Source organism: Carassius gibelio, chromosome A4, assembly GCF_023724105.1.
Source record: "Carassius gibelio isolate Cgi1373 ecotype wild population from Czech Republic chromosome A4, carGib1.2-hapl.c, whole genome shotgun sequence".
NCBI lineage: Eukaryota > Metazoa > Chordata > Actinopteri > Cypriniformes > Cyprinidae > Carassius > Carassius gibelio.
The window spans coordinates 35,782,216-35,804,986 of record NC_068374.1 but is presented as its reverse complement, the minus strand read 5'-3'; the positions used below and the strand labels follow the sequence as shown (position 1 = coordinate 35,804,986).

The window sequence follows — 22,771 nt, the reverse complement described above, 5'->3', positions numbered from 1 at the left end:
CTAGTGGTAACTCATTGAGACCTTCCACCCACTGCGAGACTGCAACAATGATCTGTTTAGACACATTGATCTTCCAGGAATTGGGTATGTTGGTGTCAGTTTAGTCAAGTAACCTTTTATACTGCTTTTATATAATACAGTTTTTTTCAAAGTAGCTTTACAATAAGGAAATGATTTGAACTGATGGAAGCAATTTGGGTATGTTGTAAAGCAGCTCTAAAAGCCCCCAGTAAACAATCATTCTGCTGGAAGCAGTTATTGTTCCAGTGTGGTTTAATAACTACACTAAAACTGCTGTTTTTTTTTCCAACCCAATATTTGGGTCAAGACTGCTGGGTATGACGTTGGGTTGTTTTAACCCAAACTTGCGATGAAAATTGGTCTCTATTATAACCCAGTGATGCTGGGTTGCGGATGTGAAAGGGAGCACTTGGCTAGGCCAGTTGTTTGGAATGAATGCATCAATAGAGCCACCATCTTGGAACAGGGGAGACCCTCCATTTTAATGGATCAGTATCAATGTAAGCAAAGGTCTAATGGAAATAGGATAACTTCACAATGACCAATGCACATTCTCTCTCCTCCTTCTCTCCACTCTCAGAGATGTTTCCAAACTTATCCTGTCCTGTCCTTGTCCACTTGATCTGATCCCCACTCACCTCCTTCAATCCTTCGATCTCTTCTTCAGTCATACCTTCACTTACTCACACTATCAACTCCTCTCTTCACTCTGGAACATTTCCCTCAGCATTCAATCAGGCTCGGGTAAGCCCACTGCTCAAGAAACCATCTCTGAATCCAGCGCTTCTTGAAAACTAAAGACCGATATCCCTTCTTCCATTCATTGCAAAGACACTTGAGAGAGTTGTGTTCAACCAGCTCTCTGTGTTCCTTGTACAGAACAACCTCCTGGACAGCAACCAATCTGGCTTCAAAAGTGGCCACTCAACTGAGACTGCTCTGCTCTCGGTTACTGAAGCCCTGAGTCAAGAGCAGCTTCAAAATCCTCGGTACTCATCTTACTGGACCTGTCTGCTGCTTTTGACACCGTTAATCACCAGATTCTCCTGTCCACCCTCAGAAAGATGGGCTTCTCTGAAACCGCACTCCTATTGTTTAAGACCTACATCTCTGACAGATCCTTCAACGTGTCTTATAGGGGTGATGTTTCAAAGTCACAACACCTTGCTACTGGGGTTCCTCAAGGCTCAGTACTTCGACCACTTCTCTTCTCCATCTACATGACACCCAACTCTACTTTTCATTACAACCAGATGACCCGACGGTAGCTGCTCGCATTTCAGCCTGTCTGAGTGACATCTCTAGCTGGATGAACGACCATCACCTTCAACTTAACCTTACTAAGACAGAACCCTGGTGACTCCAGCTAACCCATTGCTTCATCACAACTTCTCTTTACAGATGGGCTTGTCAACCATAACTCCTTCGAGGACAGCCAGAAACCTAGGAGTTGTGATGGACCATCAATTAAGCTTCACTGACCACATTGCTACAACGACTCGGTCCTGCAGGTTTGCCTTATACAACATTAGGAAGATTAGACCCTTCCTGTCAGAGCAAGTCACCCAACTTCTTGTCCAAGCCCTTGTTCTCTCCAGACTGGACTACTGTAATGCTCTCCTGACTCTTCCTGCATGTACTGTCAATCCTCTGCAACTGATCCAGAATGCAGCAGCGAGGGTTGTCTTCAATGAGCCAAAAAAAGCTCACATTACTCCTCTCCTCATCAGGTTACACTGGCTACCAGTAGCCGCTCGCATCAAATTCAGGGTACTGATGCTTGCCTACAAGACGACCACTGGCACGGCACCAACATACCTAAACTCACTGGTTAAATCCTATGTGCCCTCTAGAAGTTTGCGCTCTGCAAGTGAACGGCGCCTTGTGATGCCATCCCAAAGAAGTTCAGAATCTCACGGACCTTTTCCTGGACTGTGCCCAGCCCAGCCCTAAACCTACAATCACTATGACGTCAGCCATATCATGGCCTAAAAACAGCCTGATCTGGTAACTCCCATTACTACCTTTCAGAAACCTATACTTGTATTTGTGTAATATGAAGAAATGGTCACTGGACAAATCAGTGAACAAATCTGAACGAATAATTTGAAAGAATAAAAATTTCCATCACTAAATAGCACGCAACATAAATTGATTTTTTACATTTTCTTTTCAAAGACCCACCCCGTGAATAAAGTGCCAATTTCTTTGCATGGTTCGACATGACCTGAGGGTCATGAGACGACCCGCGCATCACTACTGCACTCGGATAGTGCGCTGTTGTCCGCGAGCCCTCCTGATGACGAAAATTATGTAATGCGGATGGCTGACGTATATTTTTCCCTTTACTCTCTTTCCTTGTCCAAACACCTACACTATTGGCCACTTGAGAGCGCATGCACGCGACAGAGAGTAAATGTGCAAGACTGTCCAGATCTTAAAAATGCCAAAGCACAGTGCCCTTAACGCATACTAAAACTCGAATACAAGGCTTAGTGTATACTATCATATATCATATGGCGGAAATAAGTTGGGAGACTTTTTCCCAAGATCACGATAGGTCACGGAAACCTTTCCAGTGTAAGTTAAATAATAATAATAATTAGATTTAACATATAATTTGGTAGTAAAACAAAGTGATACATTGCTGCATAGACTAGTATATTTATTTTGTACAACATTTGGAACTGTTTATCAATTAATTAGAAATATTACAAATTAAAATGATCATGTTATAGGGATGATGACATTTAGAAGTTGATTTTAAAATGCAAATTAATTAATTCAACGACAATTTTGTTAGTTAACTTTTATTTTTATTTTCAACTGCAGTTTCAAAAATTGAGTTTCAAAATGTTGCACTTTGCACAATTTACAAAACAAAAAAGTGTGCTCCCCACAAATTATAAACAAACTGGCCCTACAGATTTGCCTTTAAAAACATCTATCTGCATACTCAGTTATGCAATCACAATGAATAAATTCCAACACGGCAAAGTTATTGGCATTTACATGTTTTTTCCACAGTGTCAAACAATCTGTACAACTTTACATTTTAAAACAACTTCTTCACAGTAAACCCCATTTTTAAAACATCTAAAATTGCTACTGTCACAAACAAGCATATATAAATGCTACTGACATTCGTACATTAACCTTAACCTTAACTTCATTAACCAGTTTTTCACGCAGTATGACATATAACACAAAGATCAGCCTATAGTAGACTTCAAATTACAAAAAAAGATAAAATTTACTCTGGAACAAGTAGAGATTTCAGAAAATACTGTTCTTCAGACGCATTACTTTTGCACTGGGTTTCAGTCCATCAAGTTCAAGAAAAAGCTTCTGAGGTATATTTAAGTTCTTTGGGGTAACTCAGATTCAGAGCATATATTATGCCCATCAGCAGAGCACAGCACCTTGAGATATCCATTCCATTTCGGATTTTGATGCCCTCAACCAACCTCAACCTCAAGTCTTGTGGTCAAATCCTGAAGTACGTTGATCACCAATGATGGCAATTGTCATCACTCAATGTCTTCCTCAAACTCTTGTGTTATTGTAAAGCAAGGGAAAATATAGTTAGAGCTAATGAATTGGATTATTATTTCTTATTTTTTTCAGTTAATCACTGGAAACTTTGTTCTATTATAACTTTAACTATTTTCTTTTTCATATATATATATATTTTTAATGACCATGCACCTAGTTACTCAAATGGCCAAAATAGGTTACATCAATAAGTAACGATCAAAAATATTTTATCATAAAAATAATAGTAAGTTTCAGGAAATAATTCAAATGGGTAAGTGAAAAGCAACAGCCATACATATTTTTACAAGTCTTTTTCAATACATCTTTTTTTTTTTTTTAAATTAAACAAAATAGCTCATCTTTATGATATCTCTGACTTGGGTAGACCCCGTGTGTGACCAGTGTCATATACCTACAATTTGAACTGAAAGAGAGCAATGCAGGAGCACGTTGTTGCCCTGTGTGTTTACACTGTGCCAAGTGAAGATTTAATTTTATTCAATCTTTAAACCTCTAAACAAATGAATATATTTTATTTGTAAATGAAATAAAACTCAGATTACTCACCTTGAAATGTCCTTTGTGTCATACTGGTCAGCCTAAAACATGCCTGAATTTGCTCCTTGCTTGTTAATTGGGGGAGGAGCTTTGAAATCCTGAACTCAAATCACACTCAAAGTGTGGAAAAATTAAGTTAGCAAGCCAATTTCATTTGGTTGCTACAACGTAAATATTGTTTTAAACTAATCAACACATATATTTATGTTTACATACATTATTAAGTTGATGTAATTATCAACATTATTCTGTCATGACAACTCATTAAAATAATGCTGGCAACTTGAAAGGTTTAGTCAAATTAACAATTTAGAATTTTTAATTTACAACAATGTATTAAATTATGTAGTGGTAACCAATCCCTTGAATTCTTTTTTAGAGTAAAGTATGTCATTCAATACTGGCGAGAAAGTGAACCTCTTTAATCCTGTCCAGGTTTAATGATTTGCAGGCTGTGCATGCTTACTGATTTTGTATTAATGAGTTAACAAGCTGTCCAGGTGGCACAAATTGTTTTCTGTTTGGCTTTAAAAGTCCTGGTTTGGTTGGAACTACATGTATACTTAGTTTGACTGCCAGGAGGTTAAGTGAGTGGGAAAGAATGGATGTGATTAAATTTACTCTTTTGGTGTTTCTTTATCAGCAGTTGCTATGTCAAGGTGAGTTTTTATAATTTGGTTTTTGTTTGATTGCAAGTTTTTTTCTTCTCAATGTGTTCTATTGCTACTAGTGGTTAGAGCCAGTCAGTTTATTGGCTCAAAGTGAACCAATTTATTTTAATAAAAAAAAAAAAAAAACTAGATCAACTTTAATGTTAAGTGATCTTACAAATTCCACAAACACAATGTATGTAGCCTCAATTCTGAATCTTGAAGTCTTTAATCTAGCTAAAAACTTTGAAGTGTTACTTGGCCTCCCAAGTCTATGGTTCATTTGTTAATCACTGCTCCGTATTCTGTTCCGTGGCTCTCCTACTACAAGACTTCAACTTAAGAAACCCCAAATCATTTGTCAGTCCAGGAGTAAAGTAACTTGTTTAACGCTTTACACTCTGATCAAATCACATAGTTTACTCAACAGACAATCTGTTGAATGGACACCGTAACTTGGTATGCGCATCTATTTCTGTCCCCCTAGGAAACGTATGGAGTGTTCCGGCACCTCAGCTGGACTATCCCGCAGTTAACACTACCACCAAGGCGGCGCCTCAGGCGGACGATCCCTCCGCTAACGCCACCACCACCAAGGCGGCGCCTCAGGCAGACGATCCCGCAGCTAATGCCACCACCACCAAGGCGGCGCCTCAGGCAGACGATCCCGCAGCTAATGCCACCACCACCAAGGCGGCGCCTCAGGCAGACGATCCCGCAGCTAATGCCACCACCACCAAGGCAGCGCCTCAGGCAGACGATCCCGCAGCTAATGCCACCACCAAGGCAGTGCCTCAGGCGGACGATCCCGCAGCTAATGCCACCACCACCAAGGCGGCACCTCAGGCAGACGATCCCGCAGCTAATGCCACCACCACCACCAAGGCTGCGCCTCAGGCAGACGATCCCGCAGCTAATGCCACCACCACCAAGGCGGCGCCTCAGGCGGACGATCCCGCAGCTAATGCCACCACCAAGGCAGTGCCTCAGGCGGACGATCCCGCAGCTAATGCCACCACCACCAAGGCGGCACCTCAGGCAGACGATCCCGCAGCTAATGCCACCACCACCACCAAGGCTGCGCCTCAGGCGGACGATCCCGCAGCTAATGCCACCACCACCAAGGCTGCGCCTCAGGCGGACGATCCCGCAGCTAATGCCACCACCACCAAGGCGGCGCCTAAGGCGGACGATCCCGCAGCTAACGCCACTACCACCAAGGCGGCATCTCAGGCGGACGATCCCGCAGCTAACGCCACTACCACCAAGGCGGCGCCTCAGGCAGACGATCCCGCAGCTAATGCCACCACCAAGGCGGCGCCTCAGGCAGACGATCCCGCAGCTAATGCCACCACCAAGGCGGCGCCTCAGGCAGACGATCCCGCAGCTAATGCCACCACCAAGGCGGCATCTCAGGCGGACGATCCCGCAGCTAATGCCACCACCAAGGCGGCGCCTCAGGCGGACGATCCCGCAGCTAATGCCACTACCACCAAGGCGGCGCCTCAGGCGGACGATCCCGCAGCTAATGCCACTACCACCAAGGCGGCGCCTCAGGCGGACGATCCCGCAGCTAACGCCACTACCACCAAGGCGGCATCTCAGGCGGACGATCCCGCAGCTAATGCCACCACCAAGGCAGTTATCACCACGAGCCGGCTTCAAACGTTATCTTGAGTACTGTTGAATTGGTTCCAGGGGATATCTAGTTGCACTTTGTCACATGTTTTACTAACCAAATAAAGCTTTTAAGTGTCCCTTCAGAGTGCGTGCTAAAGCTTGTAGAGCTGCTTTAATGTTAATTATTCCTGTGGTGGGCGGCTTTTTGCAGTTGACCACTTCTGGTACACTGCGGTTACAAATTCTGCCTAACTGTAGCTTTGGAAAGAAAGTGAATATGTATTTACCCACTTAAATGTATAACTTGAAACCTTTTATCAGACTTACAAATCTTGCATGCTCGGGTCCTCTCGGTATGAGACGACGGCCTCTGTCGAGCTTCTTCATCATGCCACCTCCAAGGACCTAGTTCTCTCTTAGCAAGTGTAACGTAAAGGGTTCGATGGTTCTGGCACCTCACTTGTCCTCTGGACCCCAAAGGTGTCCAAGAAAAGTATTTTCATTCTCTACCATGGCACGGTGCAGGTGAATTCGTTCCCCATATGCATTATGAGTGAAGTATCAAAGGGGAACGTACAACGTTCTCCCAAGGTTTTTTTTTCTCCATTCTGTCACCGATGGAGTTTCGGTTCCTTGCTGCCGTTACCTCTGGCTTGCTTAGTTGGGGACACTTCATCTACAGCGATATCGTTGACTTGATTGCAAATAAATGCACACACTATTTAAACTGAACAGACATGACATTATAAATTGTTCAACAAAGCATTGATAGTTGTGTAAATATTGTCATACTAACTGAAATTTTGGTTGATTTCAATCCATTACATACCTTTCTATCAAAGTTATCTGACATGATCAAGATGACCTTGTTCTGACACAGTTTAACTTTGGGTTCTTATATTTTATTGCCAATTTCTGAACTATAGCAAATAAACTGTGATAATGTAAGAAATGCTGAATGCAGTGCTATTTTACCTTTGATTATTCGTTTTCTGTACCTGGACATTTACAAACTTGAAAAAACGTAAACATTGTGTAAATAGCACAAATAAATGAATAGAACAAACATACAAATTAAACCATTTCAAACAGGACCCATTGATACTACCTGCACCTTGCTAACCCCAGCCACGACCCTGTGCACATCTGCCATGCTTGCTTTTTTATTTATTTTATTTTTTCCATGTATGTAGTTCTGAACTGAATCATTCACTAAAAAAGCAATTAATTGTGCACAATATTAGCCATAAGAGTGTGCACAGATCCACACTTCAAAACGAGCGTGACACATGCGCAGTACCACCTACATGTACTTGCCTTACATCTCAACAGTCACCTCGCACATATCCGCGTGGTCTCAAAACATAGCCTGCACATGGATGGGGTGCGTGGTTGTCTGCGAGCACTCCTGGTGACGGAAATTATGTAACGCAGATGCGGATTGCAGACATATACTTTGCCCATTATTCTCTTGCCTTGTCCAAATACCCACACTTGCGGTCTTGGTCACTCGAAAGCGGGTGCGCATGACAGGAAGTACACACCAAAAGATAATCGCGAGAAGTCACAGAAACCTTTCCAGTATAAATTAAATAGTAATAATAATTAGACATTATGTAGAATTTGGTAGTAAAACAAAGTGCTACACTTTTTATTGTTGCATAGATTAGTATATTTATTTTGCATAACATTTGGAGCTGTTTTTTATCACTTAATTTGAAGCATCACAAATTAAAATAGTCATGTTAGAGGGACTACTGAACAGACATTTAGACGTTGATTTTAAAATGCAAACTAAAGCTTTGTAAACACTTGAATTTTTACAACAAGTGTGTTCCATCAGGTGATGAAAAGTTTGACACACACTTGTGGTCTTTATCCTCACTTGAACACTTGGGCCAAATTCAGGAAGTACGTCATACAAGTTATCAACTGGACAAGTGCAAAGACCGGTGTGGGTATTTGGACAAGGATTCTGGCGAGAAAGGGAACCTCTTTAATCCTGTCCAGGTTTAATGATTTGCAGGCTGTGCATGCTTACTGATTATGTATTAATGAGTTAACAAGCTGTCCAGGTGGCACAAATTGTTTTCTGTTTGGCTTTAAAAGTCCTGGTTTGGTTGGAACTACATGTATACTTAGTTTGACTGCCAGGAGGTTAAGTGAGTGGTAAAGAATGGACGTGATTAAATTTACTCTTTTGGTGTTTCTTTATCAGCAGTTGCTATGGCAAGGTGAGTTCTTATAATTTGTTTTTTTGTTTGATTGCAGGAGTTAATTTTTATGTTTGTTACCACGTGTTCCCTCAATACTAGCGATTAGAAGAGCCAGACATTTGATTGGCTCAAAATGAACCAATTTATTTTACAAAATAAGTCCTTCCAAAATAATGAGTTTAATTTGAGTGACATTAAGTGATCACTTAACAACTAAATTCTACCAACACCTTTGTCTTTGCAGTCTTGTTCATATTCTGAGGCTTTCTTTTAATGAAGATAAAAGATTTAATGTTACTTGGCCTCCCAAGTCTCTTGTTCACTTGTCAATCACTGCTCTGTGTTCCACTCTGTGGCTTAACATGGCTCTTTATTACTATAAGACTTCAAATTAAGAAACCCCAAAACATGTGTCAGCCCAGGAGTAAAGTTACTTCAGTTTAATGCTTGACCTTTTACATTTGATTCAGTCCCTTTATTCTCTCTATAGACAATCTGTTGTATGGACACTAACTTGGATGGGCCATCTATTTCTGCCCCCCTAGGAAACGTATGGAGTGTTCCGGCGCCTCAGCTGGACTATCCCGCAGTTAACACTACCACCAAGGCGGCGGCTCAGGCGGACGATCCCTCCGCTAGCACCACTACCACCAAGACGGTGCCTCAGGCGGACGATCCCTCCGCTAACACCACTACCACCAAGGCGGCGCCTCAGGCGGACGATCCCGCAGCTAATGCCACCACCAAGGTGGCGCCTCAGGCAGACGATCCCGCAGCTAATGCCACCACCAAGGCAGTGCCTCAGGCGGACGATCCCGCAGCTAATGCCACCACCACCACCAAGGCTGCGCCTCAGGCGGACGATCCCTCCGCTAATGCCACCACCACCAAGGCTGCGCCTCAGGCGGACGATCCCACAGCTAATGCCACCACCACCAAGGCGGCGCCTCAGGCAGACGATCCCGCAGCTAATGCCACCAAGGCGGCGCCTCAGGCGGACGATCCCTCCGCTAACGCCACCACCACCACCAAGGCGGCGCCTCAGGCGGACGATCCCTCCGCTAACGCCACCACCACCAAGGCGGCGCCTCAGGCGGACGATCCCGCAGCTAATGCCACCACCACCAAGGCTGCGCCTCAGGCGGACGATCCCGCAGCTAATGCCACCACCACCAAGGCGGCGCCTCAGGCAGACGATCCCACAGCTAATGCCACCACCACCAAGGCGGCGCCTCAGACGGACGATCCCTCCGCTAACGCCAACACCACCAAGGCGGCGCCGCAGGCGGACGGTCCCGCAGCTAATGCCACCACCAAGGCGGCGCCTCAGGCAGACGATCCCTCCGCTAGCACCACTACCACCAAGACGGTGCCTCAGGCGGACGATCCCTCCGCTAACACCACTACCACCAAGGCGGCGCCTCAGGCGGACGATCCCGCAGCTAATGCCACCACCACCAAGGCGGCGCCTCAGGCGGACGATCCCGCAGCTAATGCCACCACCACCAAGGCGGCGCCTCAGGCAGACAATCCCGCAGCTAATGTCACCACCACCAAGGCGGCGCCTCAGGCAGACGATACCGCAGTTAACGCCACCACCACCAAGGCGGCGGCGCCTCAGGCGGACGATCCCTCCGCCAACGCCACCACCACCAAGGCGGCGGCGCCTCAGGCGGACGATCCCTCCGCCAACGCCACCAAGGCAGCGCCTCAGGCGGACGATCCCTCCGCTAATGCAACCACCAAGGCGGCGCCTCAGGCAGACGATCCCGCAGCTAATGCCACCACCAAGGCGGCGCCTCAGGCTGACAATCCCGCAGCTAATGCCACCAAGGCGGCGCCTCAGGCAGACGATCCCGCAGCTAATGCCACCACCACCAAGGCGGCGCCTCAAGCAGACGATCCCGCAGCTAATGCCACCACCACCAAGGCGGCGCCTCAGGCAGACGATCCCGCAGCTAATGCCACCACCACCAAGGCGGCGCCTCAGGCAGACGATCCCGCAGCTAATGCCACCACCAAGGCGGCACCTCAGGCGGACGATCCCGCAGCTAATGCCACCACCAAGGTGGCGCCTCAGGCAGACGATCCCGCAGCTAATGCCACCACCAAGGCGGCGCCTCAGGCGGACAATCCCGCAGCTAATGCCACCACCAAGGCGGCGCCTCAGGCGGACAATCCCGCAGCTAATGCCACCACCAAGGCGGCGCCTCAGGCGGACGATCCCGCAGCTAATGCCACCAAGGCGGCGCCTCAGGCAGACGATCCCGCAGCTAATGCCACCACCACCAAGGCGGCGCCTCAGGCAGACGATCCCGCAGCTAATGCCACCACCAAGGCGGCGCCTCAGGCAGACGATCCCGAAGCTAATGCCACCACCACCAAGGCGGCGCCTCAGGCAGACCATCCCGCAGCTAATGCCACCACCAAGGCGGCGCCTCAGGCAGACGATCCCACAGCTAATGCCACCACCAAGGCGGCACCTCAGGCAGACGATCCCGCAGCTAATGCCACCACCACCAAGGCGGCGCCTCAGGCAGACGATCCCGCAGCTAATGCCACCACCAAGGCGGTGCCTGAGGCAGACGATCCCGCAGCTAATGCCACCACCAAGGCGGCGCCTCAGGCAGACGATCCCGCAGCTAATGCCACCACCAAGGCGGCGCCTCAGGCAGACGATCCCGCAGCCAATGCCACCACCAAGGCGGCGCCTCAGGCAGACGATCCCGCAGCTAACACCACCACTAAGGCAGTTAACACCACGAGCCGGCTTCAAACGTTATCTTGAGTACTGTTGAATTGGTTCCAGGGGCTGTCTAGTTGCACTTTGTCACATGTTTTACTAACCAAATAAAGCTTTTAAGTGTCCCTTCAAAGTGTGTGCTAAAGCTTGTAGAGCTGCTTTAAAGTTAATTATTCCTGTGGTGGGCTGCTTATTTTGCAGTTGACCACTTCTGGTACACTGCGGTTACAAATTCTGCCTAAATGTTACTGTAGCTTTGGAAAGAAAGTGAATATGTATTTACCCACTTAAATGTATAACTTGAAACATTTTATCAGACTTACAAATCTTGCTCGGATTACGTTACAATGGAGTACAAGTGACCTTCATTATTCATAAGTATTGACTGTTTCTGTAAATATTGCACATGCATTCACTTATGACTGACGTCACAAACTTGCACCTTTTCTTTTCGGTCCACAGTAAGAGAAACGGAGCTATAGACAGGAATACACCTTGTCATCAATATTGGGTCTAATAAAAATGAGGCGTGTGTTCACCTTAGAACAAATTACTTATTTTAATCTGTGATCAAATAAAGGCTTAAATCTATTAACTTGCTAAAATGGAATTAAATAACTAGTACATTTTGTGGTCAAACTTTAAGTTGGCTTGGAAAAAGCCTATCCAGAAAGTTTCAAGATAGCATTTGAACCCCCTGTGTCCTCCCCCTGTACCCAAAGGGCCTCTTTTCAAGTTGCTACAGTCAGTTGACCTTTTGGCCCTTAAATTTCTAAACCGCACTGCTACTTGCACTAATTTGGGCCCAATGACTCCAAGGTCATAAAACCCAGCTCTCAACCCCGTTCAGAGCACAGGGCATTTGCCTCTCAACCTAGTGGAGTCTCTTTCAAGGACATCTGTGAGGCAGCGGGCTGGTCCTCGCCATCCACTTTTGTTAGATTCTATAAGCTGGACATCCCGACCTTGCATGCTCGGGTCCTCTCGGTATGAGACGACGGCCTCTGTCGAGCTTCTTCATCATGCCACCTCCAAGGACCTAGTTCTCTCTTAGCAAGTGTAACGTAAAGGGTTCGATGGTTCTGGCACCTCACTTGTCCTCTGGACCCCAAAGGTGTCCAAGAAAAGTATTTTCATTCTCTACCATGGCACGGTGCAGGTGAATTCGTTCCCCATATGCATTATGAGTGAAGTATCAAAGGGGAACGTACAACGTTCTCCCAAGGTTTTTTTCTCCATTCTGTCACCGATGGAGTTTCGGTTCCTTGCTGCCGTTACCTCTGGCTTGCTTAGTTGGGGACACTTCATCTACAGCGATATCGTTGACTTGATTGCAAATAAATGCACAAACACTATTTAAACTGAACAGACATGACATTATAAATTGTTCAACAAAGCATTGATAGTTGTGTAAATATTGTCATACTAAATGAAATTTTGGTTGATTTCAATCCATTACATACCTTTCTATCAAAGTTATCTGACATGATCAAGATGACCTTGTTCTGACACAGTTTAACTTTGGGTTCTTCTCATATTTTATTGCCAATTTCTGAACTATAGCAAATAAACTGTGATAATGTAAGAAATGCTGAATGCAGTGCTATTTTACCTTTGATTATTCGTTTTCTGTACCTGGACATTTACAAACTTGAAAAAACATAAACATTGTGTAAATAGCACAAATAAATGAATAGAACAAACATACAAATTAAACCATTTCAAACAGGACCCATTGATACTACCTGCACCTTGCTAACCCCAGCCACGACCCTGTGCACATCTGCCATGCTTGCTTTTTTATTTATTTTATTTTTTCCATGTATGTAGTTCTGAACTGAATCATTCACTAAAAAAGCAATTAATTGTGCACAATATTAGCCATAAGAGTGTGCACAGATCCACACTTCAAAACGAGCGTGACACATGCGCAGTACCACCTACATGTACTTGCCTTACATCTCAACAGTCACCTCGCACATATCCGCGCGGTCTCAAAACATAGCCTGCACATGGATGGGGTGCGTGGTTGTCTGCGAGCACTCCTGGTGACGGAAATTATGTAACGCAGATGCGGATTGCAGACATATACTTTGCCCATTATTCTCTTGCCTTGTCCAAATACCCACACTTGCGGTCTTGGTCACTCGAGAGCGGGTGCGCACGACAGGAAGTACACACCAAAAGATAATCGCGAGAAGTCACAGAAACTTTTCCAGTATAAATTAAATAGTAATAATAATTAGACATTATGTAGAATTTGGTAGTAAAACAAAGTGCTACACTTTTTATTGTTGCATAGATTAGTATATTTATTTTGCATAACATTTGGAGCTGTTTTTTATCACTTAATTTGAAGCATCACAAATTAAAATAGTCATGTTAGAGGGACTACTGAACAGACATTTAGACGTTGATTTTAAAATGCAAACTAAAGCTTTGTAAACACTTGAATTTTTACAACAAGTGTGTTCCATCAGGTGATGAAAAGTTTGACACACACTTGTGGTCTTTATCCTCACTTGAACACTTGGGCCAAATTCAGGAAGTACGTCATACAAGTTATCAACTGGACAAGTGCAAAGACCGGTGTGGGTATTTGGACAAGGATTCTGGCGAGAAAGGGAACCTCTTTAATCCTGTCCAGGTTTAATGATTTGCAGGCTGTGCATGCTTACTGATTATGTATTAATGAGTTAACAAGCTGTCCAGGTGGCACAAATTGTTTTCTGTTTGGCTTTAAAAGTCCTGGTTTGGTTGGAACTACATGTATACTTAGTTTGACTGCCAGGAGGTTAAGTGAGTGGTAAAGAATGGACGTGATTAAATTTACTCTTTTGGTGTTTCTTTATCAGCAGTTGCTATGGCAAGGTGAGTTCTTATAATTTGTTTTTTTGTTTGATTGCAGGAGTTAATTTTTATGTTTGTTACCACGTGTTCCCTCAATACTAGCGATTAGAAGAGCCAGACATTTGATTGGCTCAAAATGAACCAATTTATTTTACAAAATAAGTCCTTCCAAAATAATGAGTTTCATTTGAGTGACATTAAGTGATCACTTAACAACTAAATTCTACCAACACCTTTGTCTTTGCAGTCTTGTTCATATTCTGAGGCTTTCTTTTAATGAAGATAAAAGATTTAATGTTACTTGGCCTCCCAAGTCTCTTGTTCACTTGTCAATCACTGCTCTGTGTTCCACTCTGTGGCTTAACATGGCTCTTTATTACTATAAGACTTCAAATTAAGAAACCCCAAAACATGTGTCAGCCCAGGAGTAAAGTTACTTCAGTTTAATGCTTGACCTTTTACATTTGATTCAGTCCCTTTATTCTCTCTATAGACAATCTGTTGTATGGACACTAACTTGGATGGGCCATCTATTTCTGCCCCCCTAGGAAACGTATGGAGTGTTCCGGCGCCTCAGCTGGACTATCCCGCAGTTAACACTACCACCAAGGCGGCGGCTCAGGCGGACGATCCCTCCGCTAGCACCACTACCACCAAGACGGTGCCTCAGGTGGACGATCCCTCCGCTAGCACCACTACCACCAAGACGGTGCCTCAGGCGGACGATCCCTCCGCTAATGCCACCACCACCAAGGCGGCGCCTCAGGCGGACGATCCCGCAGCTAATGCCACCACCACCAAGGCGGCGCCTCAGGGAGACAATCCCGCAGCTAATGTCACCACCACCAAGGCGGCGCCTCAGGCAGACGATACCGCAGTTAACGCCACCACCACCAAGGCGGCGGCGCCTCAGGCGGACGATCCCTCCGTCAACGCCACCACCACCAAGGCGGCGGCGCCTCAGGCGGACGATCCCTCCGCCAACGCCACCAAGGCAGCGCCTCAGGCGGACGATCCCTCCGCTAATGCCACCACCAAGGCGGCGCCTCAGGCAGACGATCCCTCCGCTAACGCCACCACCACCAAGGCGGCGCCTCAGGCGGACGATCCCGCAGCTAATGCCACCACCAAGGTGGCGCCTCAGGCAGACGATCCCGCAGCTAATGCCACCACCAAGGCGGCGCCTCAGGCGGACGATCCCGCAGCTAATGCCACCACCAAGGTGGCGCCTCAGGCGGACGATCCCGCAGCTAATGCCACCACCAAGGCGGCGCCTCAGGAGGACAATCCCGCAGCTAATGCCACCACCAAGGCGGCGCCTCAGGCTGACAATCCCGCAGCTAATGCCACCAAGGCGGCGCCTCAGGCAGACGATCCCGCAGCTAATGCCACCACCAAGGCGGCGCCTCAGGCAGACGATCCCGCAGCTAATGCCACCACCACCAAGGCGGCGCCTCAGGCAGACGATCCCGCAGCTAATGCCACCACCAAGGCGGCACCTCAGGCGGACGATCCCGCAGCTAATGCCACCACCAAGGTGGCGCCTCAGGCAGACGATCCCGCAGCTAATGCCACCACCAAGGCGGCGCCTCAGGCGGACAATCCCGCAGCTAATGCCACCACCAAGGCGGCGCCTCAGGCGGACGATCCCGCAGCTAATGCCACCACCACCAAGGCGGCGCCTCAGGCAGACGATCCCGCAGCTAATGCCACCACCACCAAGGCGGCGCCTCAGGCGGACGATCCCTCCGCTAACACCACTACCACCAAGGCGGCGCCTCAGGCGGACGATCCCTCCGCTAACACCACTACCACCAAGGCGGCGCCTCAGGCGGACGATCCCTCCGCTAACACCACTACCACCAAGGCGGCGCCTCAGGCAGACGATCCCGCAGCTAATGCCACCACCAAGGCAGTGCCTCAGGTGGACGATCCCGCAGCTAATGCCGCCACCACCACCAAGGCTGCGCCTCAGGCGGACGATCCCACAGCTAATGCCACCACCACCAAGGCGGCGCCTCAGGCAGACGATCCCGCAGCTAATGCCACCACCACCAAGGCGGCGCCTCAGGCAGATGATCCCGCAGCTAATGCCACCACCACCAAGGCGGCGCCTCAGGCAGACGATCCCGCAGCTAATGCCACCACCACCAAGGCGGTGCCTCAGGCGGACGATCCCTCCGCTAACGCCACCAAGGCGGCGCCTCAGGCGGACGATCCCTCCGCTAACGCCACCAAGGCGGCGCCTCAGGCGGACGATCCCTCCGCTAACGCCACCACCACCACCAAGGCGGCGCCTCAGGCGGACGATCCCTCCGCTAACGCCACCACCACCACCAAGGCGGCGCCTCAGGCGGACGATCCCTCCGCTAACGCCACCACCACCACCAAGGCGGCGCCTCAGGCGGACGATCCCTCCGCTAACGCCACCACCACCACCAAGGCGGCGCCTCAGGCGGACGATCCCGCAGCTAATGCCACCACCAAGGTGGCGCCTCAGGCGGACGATCCCACAGCTAATGCCACCACCAAGGCGGCGCCTCAGGCAGACGATCCCACAGCTAATGCCACCACCAAGGCGGCGCCTCAGGCAGACGATCCCGCAGCTAATGCCACCACCACCAAGGCGGCGCCTCAGGCAGACGATCCCGCAGCTAATGCCACCACCAAGGCGGCGCCTCAGGCAGACGATCCCGCAGCCAATGCCACCACCAAGGCGGCGCCTCAGGCAGACGATCCCGCAGCTAACACCACCACTAAGGCAGTTAACACCACGAGCCGGCTTCAAACGTTATCTTGAGTACTGTTGAATTGGTTCCAGGGGCTGTCTAGTTGCACTTTGTCACATGTTTTACTAACCAAATAAAGCTTTTAAGTGTCCCTTCAAAGTGTGTGCTAAAGCTTGTAGAGCTGCTTTAAAGTTAATTATTCCTGTGGTGGGCTGCTTATTTTGCAGTTGACCACTTCTGGTACACTGCGGTTACAAATTCTGCCTAAATGTTACTGTAGCTTTGGAAAGAAAGTGAATATGTATTTACCCACTTAAATGTATAACTTGAAACATTTTATCAGACTTACAAATCTTGCTCGGATTACGTTACAATGGAGTACAAGTGACCTTCATTATTCATAAGTATTGACTGTTTCTGTAAATATTGCACATGCATTCACTTATGACTGACGTCACAAACTTGCACCTTTTCTTTTCGGTCCACAGTAAGAGAAACGGAGCTATAGACAGGAATACACCTTGTCATCAATATTGGGTCTAATAAAAATGAGGCGTGTGTTCACCTTAGAACAAATTACTTTTTTTAATCTGTGATCAAATAAAGGCTTAAATCTATTAACTTGCTAAAATGGAATTAAATAACGAGTACACTATGGCTTGGAAAAAGCCTATCCAGAAAGTTTCAAGATAGCATTTGAACCCCCTGTGTCCTCCCCCTGTACCCAAAGGGCCTCTTTTCAAGTTGCTACAGTCAGTTGACCTTTTGGCCCTTAAATTTCTAAACCGCACTGCTACTTGCACTAATTTGGGCCCAATGACTCCAAGGTCATAAAACCCAGCTCTCAACCCCGTTCAGAGCACAGGGCATTTGCCTCTCAACCTAGTGGAGTCTCTTTCAAGGACATCTGTGAGACAGCGGGCTGGTCCTCGCCATCCACTTTTGTTAGATTCTATAAGCTGGACATCCCGACCTTGCATGCTCGGGTCCTCTCGGTATGAGACGACGGCCTCTGTCGAGCTTCTTCATCATGCCACCTCCAAGGACCTAGTTCTCTCTTAGCAAGTGTAACGTAAAGGGTTCGATGGTTCTGGCACCTCACTTGTCCTCTGGACCCCAAAGGTGTCCAAGAAAAGTATTTTCATTCTCTACCATGGCACGGTGCAGGTGAATTCGTTCCCCATATGCATTATGAGTGAAGTATCAAAGGGGAACGTACAACGTTCTCCCAAGGTTTTTTTCTCCATTCTGTCACCGATGGAGTTTCGGTTCCTTGCTGCCGTTACCTCTGGCTTGCTTAGTTGGGGACACTTCATCTACAGCGATATCGTTGACTTGATTGCAAATAAATGCACAAACACTATTTAAACTGAACAGACATGACATTATAAATTGTTCAACAAAGCATTGATAGTTGTGTAAATATTGTCATACTAAATGAAATTTTGGTTGATTTCAATCCATTACATACCTTTCTATCAAAGTTATCTGACATGATCAAGATGACCTTGTTCTGACACAGTTTAACTTTGGGTTCTTCTCATATTTTATTGCCAATTTCTGAACTATAGCAAATAAACTGTGATAATGTAAGAAATGCTGAATGCAGTGCTATTTTACCTTTGATTATTCGTTTTCTGTACCTGGACATTTACAAACTTGAAAAAACATAAACATTGTGTAAATAGCACAAATAAATGAATAGAACAAACATACAAATTAAACCATTTCAAACAGGACCCATTGATACTACCTGCACCTTGCTAACCCCAGCCACGACCCTGTGCACATCTGCCATGCTTGCTTTTTTATTTATTTTATTTTTTCCATGTATGTAGTTCTGAACTGAATCATTCACTAAAAAAGCAATTAATTGTGCACAATATTAGCCATAAGAGTGTGCACAGATCCACACTTCAAAACGAGCGTGACACATGCGCAGTACCACCTACATGTACTTGCCTTACATCTCAACAGTCACCTCGCACATATCCGCGCGGTCTCAAAACATAGCCTGCACATGGATGGGGTGTGTGGTTGTCTGCGAGCACTCCTGGTGACGGAAATTATGTAATGCAGATGCGGATTGCAGACATATACTTTGCCCATTATTCTCTTGCCTTGTCCAAATACCCACACTTGCGGTCTTGGTCACTCGAGAGCGCATGCGCATGACAGGAAGTACACACCAAAAGATAATCGCGAGAAGTCACAGAAACCTTTCCAGTATAAATTAAATAGTAATAATAATTAGACATTATGTAGAATTTGGTAGTAAAACAAAGTGCTACACTTTTTATTGTTGCATAGATTAGTATATTTATTTTGCATAACATTTGGAGCTGTTTTTTATCACTTAATTTGAAGCATCACAAATTAAAATAGTCATGTTAGAGGGACTACTGAACAGACATTTAGACGTTGATTTTAAAATGCAAACTAAAGCTTTGTAAACACTTGAATTTTTACAACAAGTGTGTTCCATCAGGTGATGAAAAGTTTGACACACACTTGTGGTCTTTATCCTCACTTGAACACTTGGGCCAAATTCAGGAAGTACGTCATACAAGTTATCAACTGGACAAGTGCAAAGACCGGTGTGGGTATTTGGACAAGGATTCTGGCGAGAAAGGGAACCTCTTTAATCCTGTCCAGGTTTAATGATTTGCAGGCTGTGCATGCTTACTGATTATGTATTAATGAGTTAACAAGCTGTCCAGGTGGCACAAATTGTTTTCTGTTTGGCTTTAAAAGTCCTGGTTTGGTTGGAACTACATGTATACTTAGTTTGACTGCCAGGAGGTTAAGTGAGTGGTAAAGAATGGACGTGATTAAATTTACTCTTTTATTGTTTCTTTATCAGCAGTTGCTATGGCAAGGTGAGTTCTTATAATTTGTTTTTTTGTTTTATTGCAGGAGTTAATTTTTATGTTTGTTACCACGTGTTCCCTCAATACTAGCGATTAGAAGAGCCAGACATTTGATTGGCTCAAAATGAACCAATTTATCTTACAAAATAAGTCCTTCCAAAATAATGAGTTTCACTTGAGTGACATTAAGTGATCACTTAACAACTAAATCCTACCAACACCTTTGTCTTTGCAGTCTTGTTCATATTCTGAGGCTTTCTTTTAATGAAGATAAGATTTAATGTTACTTGGCCTCCCAAGTCTCTTGTTCACTTGTCAATCACTGCTCTGTGTTCCACTCTGTGGCTTAACATGGCTCTTTATTACTAGAAGACTTCAAATTAAGAAACCCCAAAAAATGTGTCAGCCCAGGAGTAAAGTTACTTCAGTTTAATGCTTGACCTTTTACATTTGATTCAGTCACTTAATTCTCTCTATAGACAATCTGTTGTATGGACACTAACTTGGATGGGCCATCTATTTCTGTCCCCCTAGGAAACGTATGGAGTGTTCCGGCGCCTCAGCTGGACTATCCCGCAGTTAACACTACCACCAAGGCGGCGGCTCAGGCGGACGATCCCTCCGCTAACACCACTACCACCAAGACGGCGCCTCAGGCGGACGATCCCTCCGCTAACACCACTACCACCAAGGCGGCTTCTCAGGCGGACGATCCCTCAGCTAACACCACCACCAAGGTGGCATCTCAGCTGGACGATCCCGTAGCTAATACCACCACCACCAAGGCGGCATCTCAGGCGGACGATCCCGCAGCTAATGCCACCACCACCAAGGCGGCGTCTCAGGCGGACGATCCCGCAGCTAATGCCACCACCACCAAGGCGGCGCCTCAGGCGGACGATCCCGCAGCTAATGCCACCACCACCAAGGCGGCGCCTCAGGCGGACGATCCCGCAGCTAATGCCACCACCACCAAGGCGCCGCCTCAGGCGGACGATCCCTCCGCTAACACCACCACCAAGGCGCCGCCTCAGGCGGACGATCCCTCCGCTAACACCACCACCACCAAGGCGCCGCCTCAGGCGGACGATCCCTCCGCTAACACCACCACCACCAAGGCGCCGCCTCAGGCGGACGATCCCTCCGCTAACACCACCACCAAGGCGCCGCCTCAGGCGGACGATCCCTCCGCTAACACCACCACCAAGGCGCCGCCTCAGGCGGACGATCCCTCCGCTAACACCACCACCACCAAGGCGCCGCCTCAGGCGGACGATCCCTCCGCTAACACCACCACCACCAAGGCGCCGCCTCAGGCGGACGATCCCTCCGCTAACACCACCACCACCAAGGCGCCGCCTCAGGCGGACGATCCCTCCGCTAACACCACCACCACCAAGGCGCCGCCTCAGGCGGACGATCCCTCCGCTAACACCACCACCACCAAGGCGGCGCCTCAGGCGGACGATCCCTCCGCTAACACCACCACCACCAAGGCGCCGCCTCAGGCGGACGATCCCTCCGCTAACGCCACCACCACCAAGGCGGCGCCTCAGGCGGACGATCCCTCCGCTAACGCCACCACCACCAAGGCGGCGCCTCAGGCGGACGATCCCTCGGCTAACGCCACCACCACCAAGGCGGCGCCTCAGGCGGACGATCCCTCCGCTAATGCCACCACCACCAAGGCGGTGCCTCAGGCGGACGATCCCTCCGCTAACACCACCACAAGCCGGCTTCAAACATTTTTGAGTCCTGTTGAATGGGTTTCAGGTGTTGTCTAGTCGCATTGTCAAACATGTTTTACTAACCAAATAAAGCTTTTTAATGGGTTCTTGTTTAATGTCTTTTCAGAGTGAGTGCTCAAGTTTGTGGAGCTGCTTTAATGCTAATAGTTCTTGTATCATTTTAATCAAGTCATTCTTGCGCTGGGCTGTTTCCTGCAGCTGACCACTTCATACATTTGCGGTTACAAATTCTGCCTAAATATAATCAGAATGAGCTTTATTGCCAGGTATGTTTACACATACGAGGAATTTGTTTTGTGACAGAAGCTCCGCAGTACAACAGAATCACCGCGACAGAACATAAAACACATAATAAAAGAATAAAAAAAATACAAATAAGTAGATAGTGAATGACAATATACAAATGAAAATTGTAGGCAGGTATATTACAAAATGCAGTTATGTATGTCTGAACCAGACAGTTACTGAAGTGCAGAGGATGGATTCGATGATGGTGGAGTAAAACTGTTTCAGCAGCTCCTGTGGCAGGTTAAACTTCCTCAGCTGGCGGAGAAAGTACAACCTCTGCTGGGCCTTTTTCACAATGGAGTCAATGTGAATGTCCCACTTCAGGTCCTGAGAGATAGTGGTTCCCAGGCACCTGAATGACTCCACTGCAGCCACAGTGCTGTTCATGATGGTGAGTGGGGGGAGTGCAGGGGGGTTTCTCCTGAAGTCCACCATCATCTCCACTGTTTTGAGCGTGTTAAGCTCCAGGTTGTTGAGAGTGCACCAGACAGCCAGCTCTTTTACCTCCTGTCTGTAAGCAGACTCGTCACCGTCCTGAATGAGGCCGATGAGTGTGGTGTCATCTGCAAACTTCAGGAGCTTGACAGAGGGGTCCTTAGACGTGCAATCATTAGTGTACAGGGAGAAGAGCAGTGGGGAGAGAACGCAGCCCTGGGGAGCACCGGTGCTGATTGTGCGGGTGCTGGATGTGTATTTTCCCAGCCTCACTATCTGCTGCCTGTCTGTCAGGAAGCTGTTGATCCACTGACAGACGGAGGTGGGCACGGAGACCTGATTTAGTTTGGGCAGGAGGAGGTTTGGGATGATCGTGTTGAAGGCCGAGCTGAAGTCCACAAACAGGATTCTCACATAAGTCCCCGCTCTGTCTAGGTGTTGCAGAACATAATGCAGTCCAATGTTTACTGCATCGTCCACAGACCTGTTTGCTCTGTAGGCAAACT

The 22,771-nt window shown here is 47.2% G+C and overlaps 1 protein-coding gene and 1 long non-coding RNA gene across 3 annotated transcripts; one reads left to right on the top strand and one right to left on the bottom strand.

The window, feature by feature from the left end:
- Positions 1-4,649: 4,649 nt before the first annotated feature.
- Positions 4,650-21,627, top strand: LOC127979740 (mucin-5AC-like). The gene is made up of 13 exons (XM_052585362.1): positions 4,650-4,775; positions 5,254-6,170; positions 9,732-9,932; positions 10,545-10,670; positions 10,761-10,902; positions 11,086-11,273; positions 15,247-15,327; positions 15,550-15,732; positions 15,823-16,350; positions 16,393-16,483; positions 16,532-16,650; positions 20,640-21,254; positions 21,303-21,627. Exons 1-13 carry the CDS (start codon positions 4,718-4,720, stop codon positions 21,576-21,578), a joined length of 3,525 nt encoding a protein of 1,174 aa, XP_052441322.1. The 5' UTR covers positions 4,650-4,717; the 3' UTR covers positions 21,579-21,627.
- Positions 9,547-15,831, bottom strand: LOC127979780 (uncharacterized). Of its 2 annotated transcripts, none has more exons than XR_008158889.1 (3): positions 15,695-15,831; positions 10,633-10,722; positions 9,547-9,690 (listed from the first exon to the last, which is right to left on the bottom strand). It is a non-coding gene; the product is annotated as an uncharacterized LOC127979780 (long non-coding RNA). The 2 variants fall into 2 exon arrangements; XR_008158883.1 differs by lacking the exon at positions 15,695-15,831 and adding an exon at positions 11,086-11,178.
- Positions 21,628-22,771: the final 1,144 nt, after the last annotated feature.

Bases quoted from the DNA above. Each gene is read 5' to 3' on its own strand.
- LOC127979740 (XM_052585362.1), top strand. From the start codon at position 4,718: ATGGATGTGATTAAATTTACTCTTTTGGTGTTTCTTTATCAGCAGTTG. The intron at 10,671-10,760 runs GTGGCGCCTCAG...GCCACCACCAAG, and splicing joins CAGCTAATGCCACCACCAAG to GCGGCGCCTCAGGCGGACAA. The intron at 11,274-15,246 runs GCAGACGATCCC...GCGGCGCCTCAG, and splicing joins CCACCAAGGCGGCGCCTCAG to GCAGACGATCCCTCCGCTAA.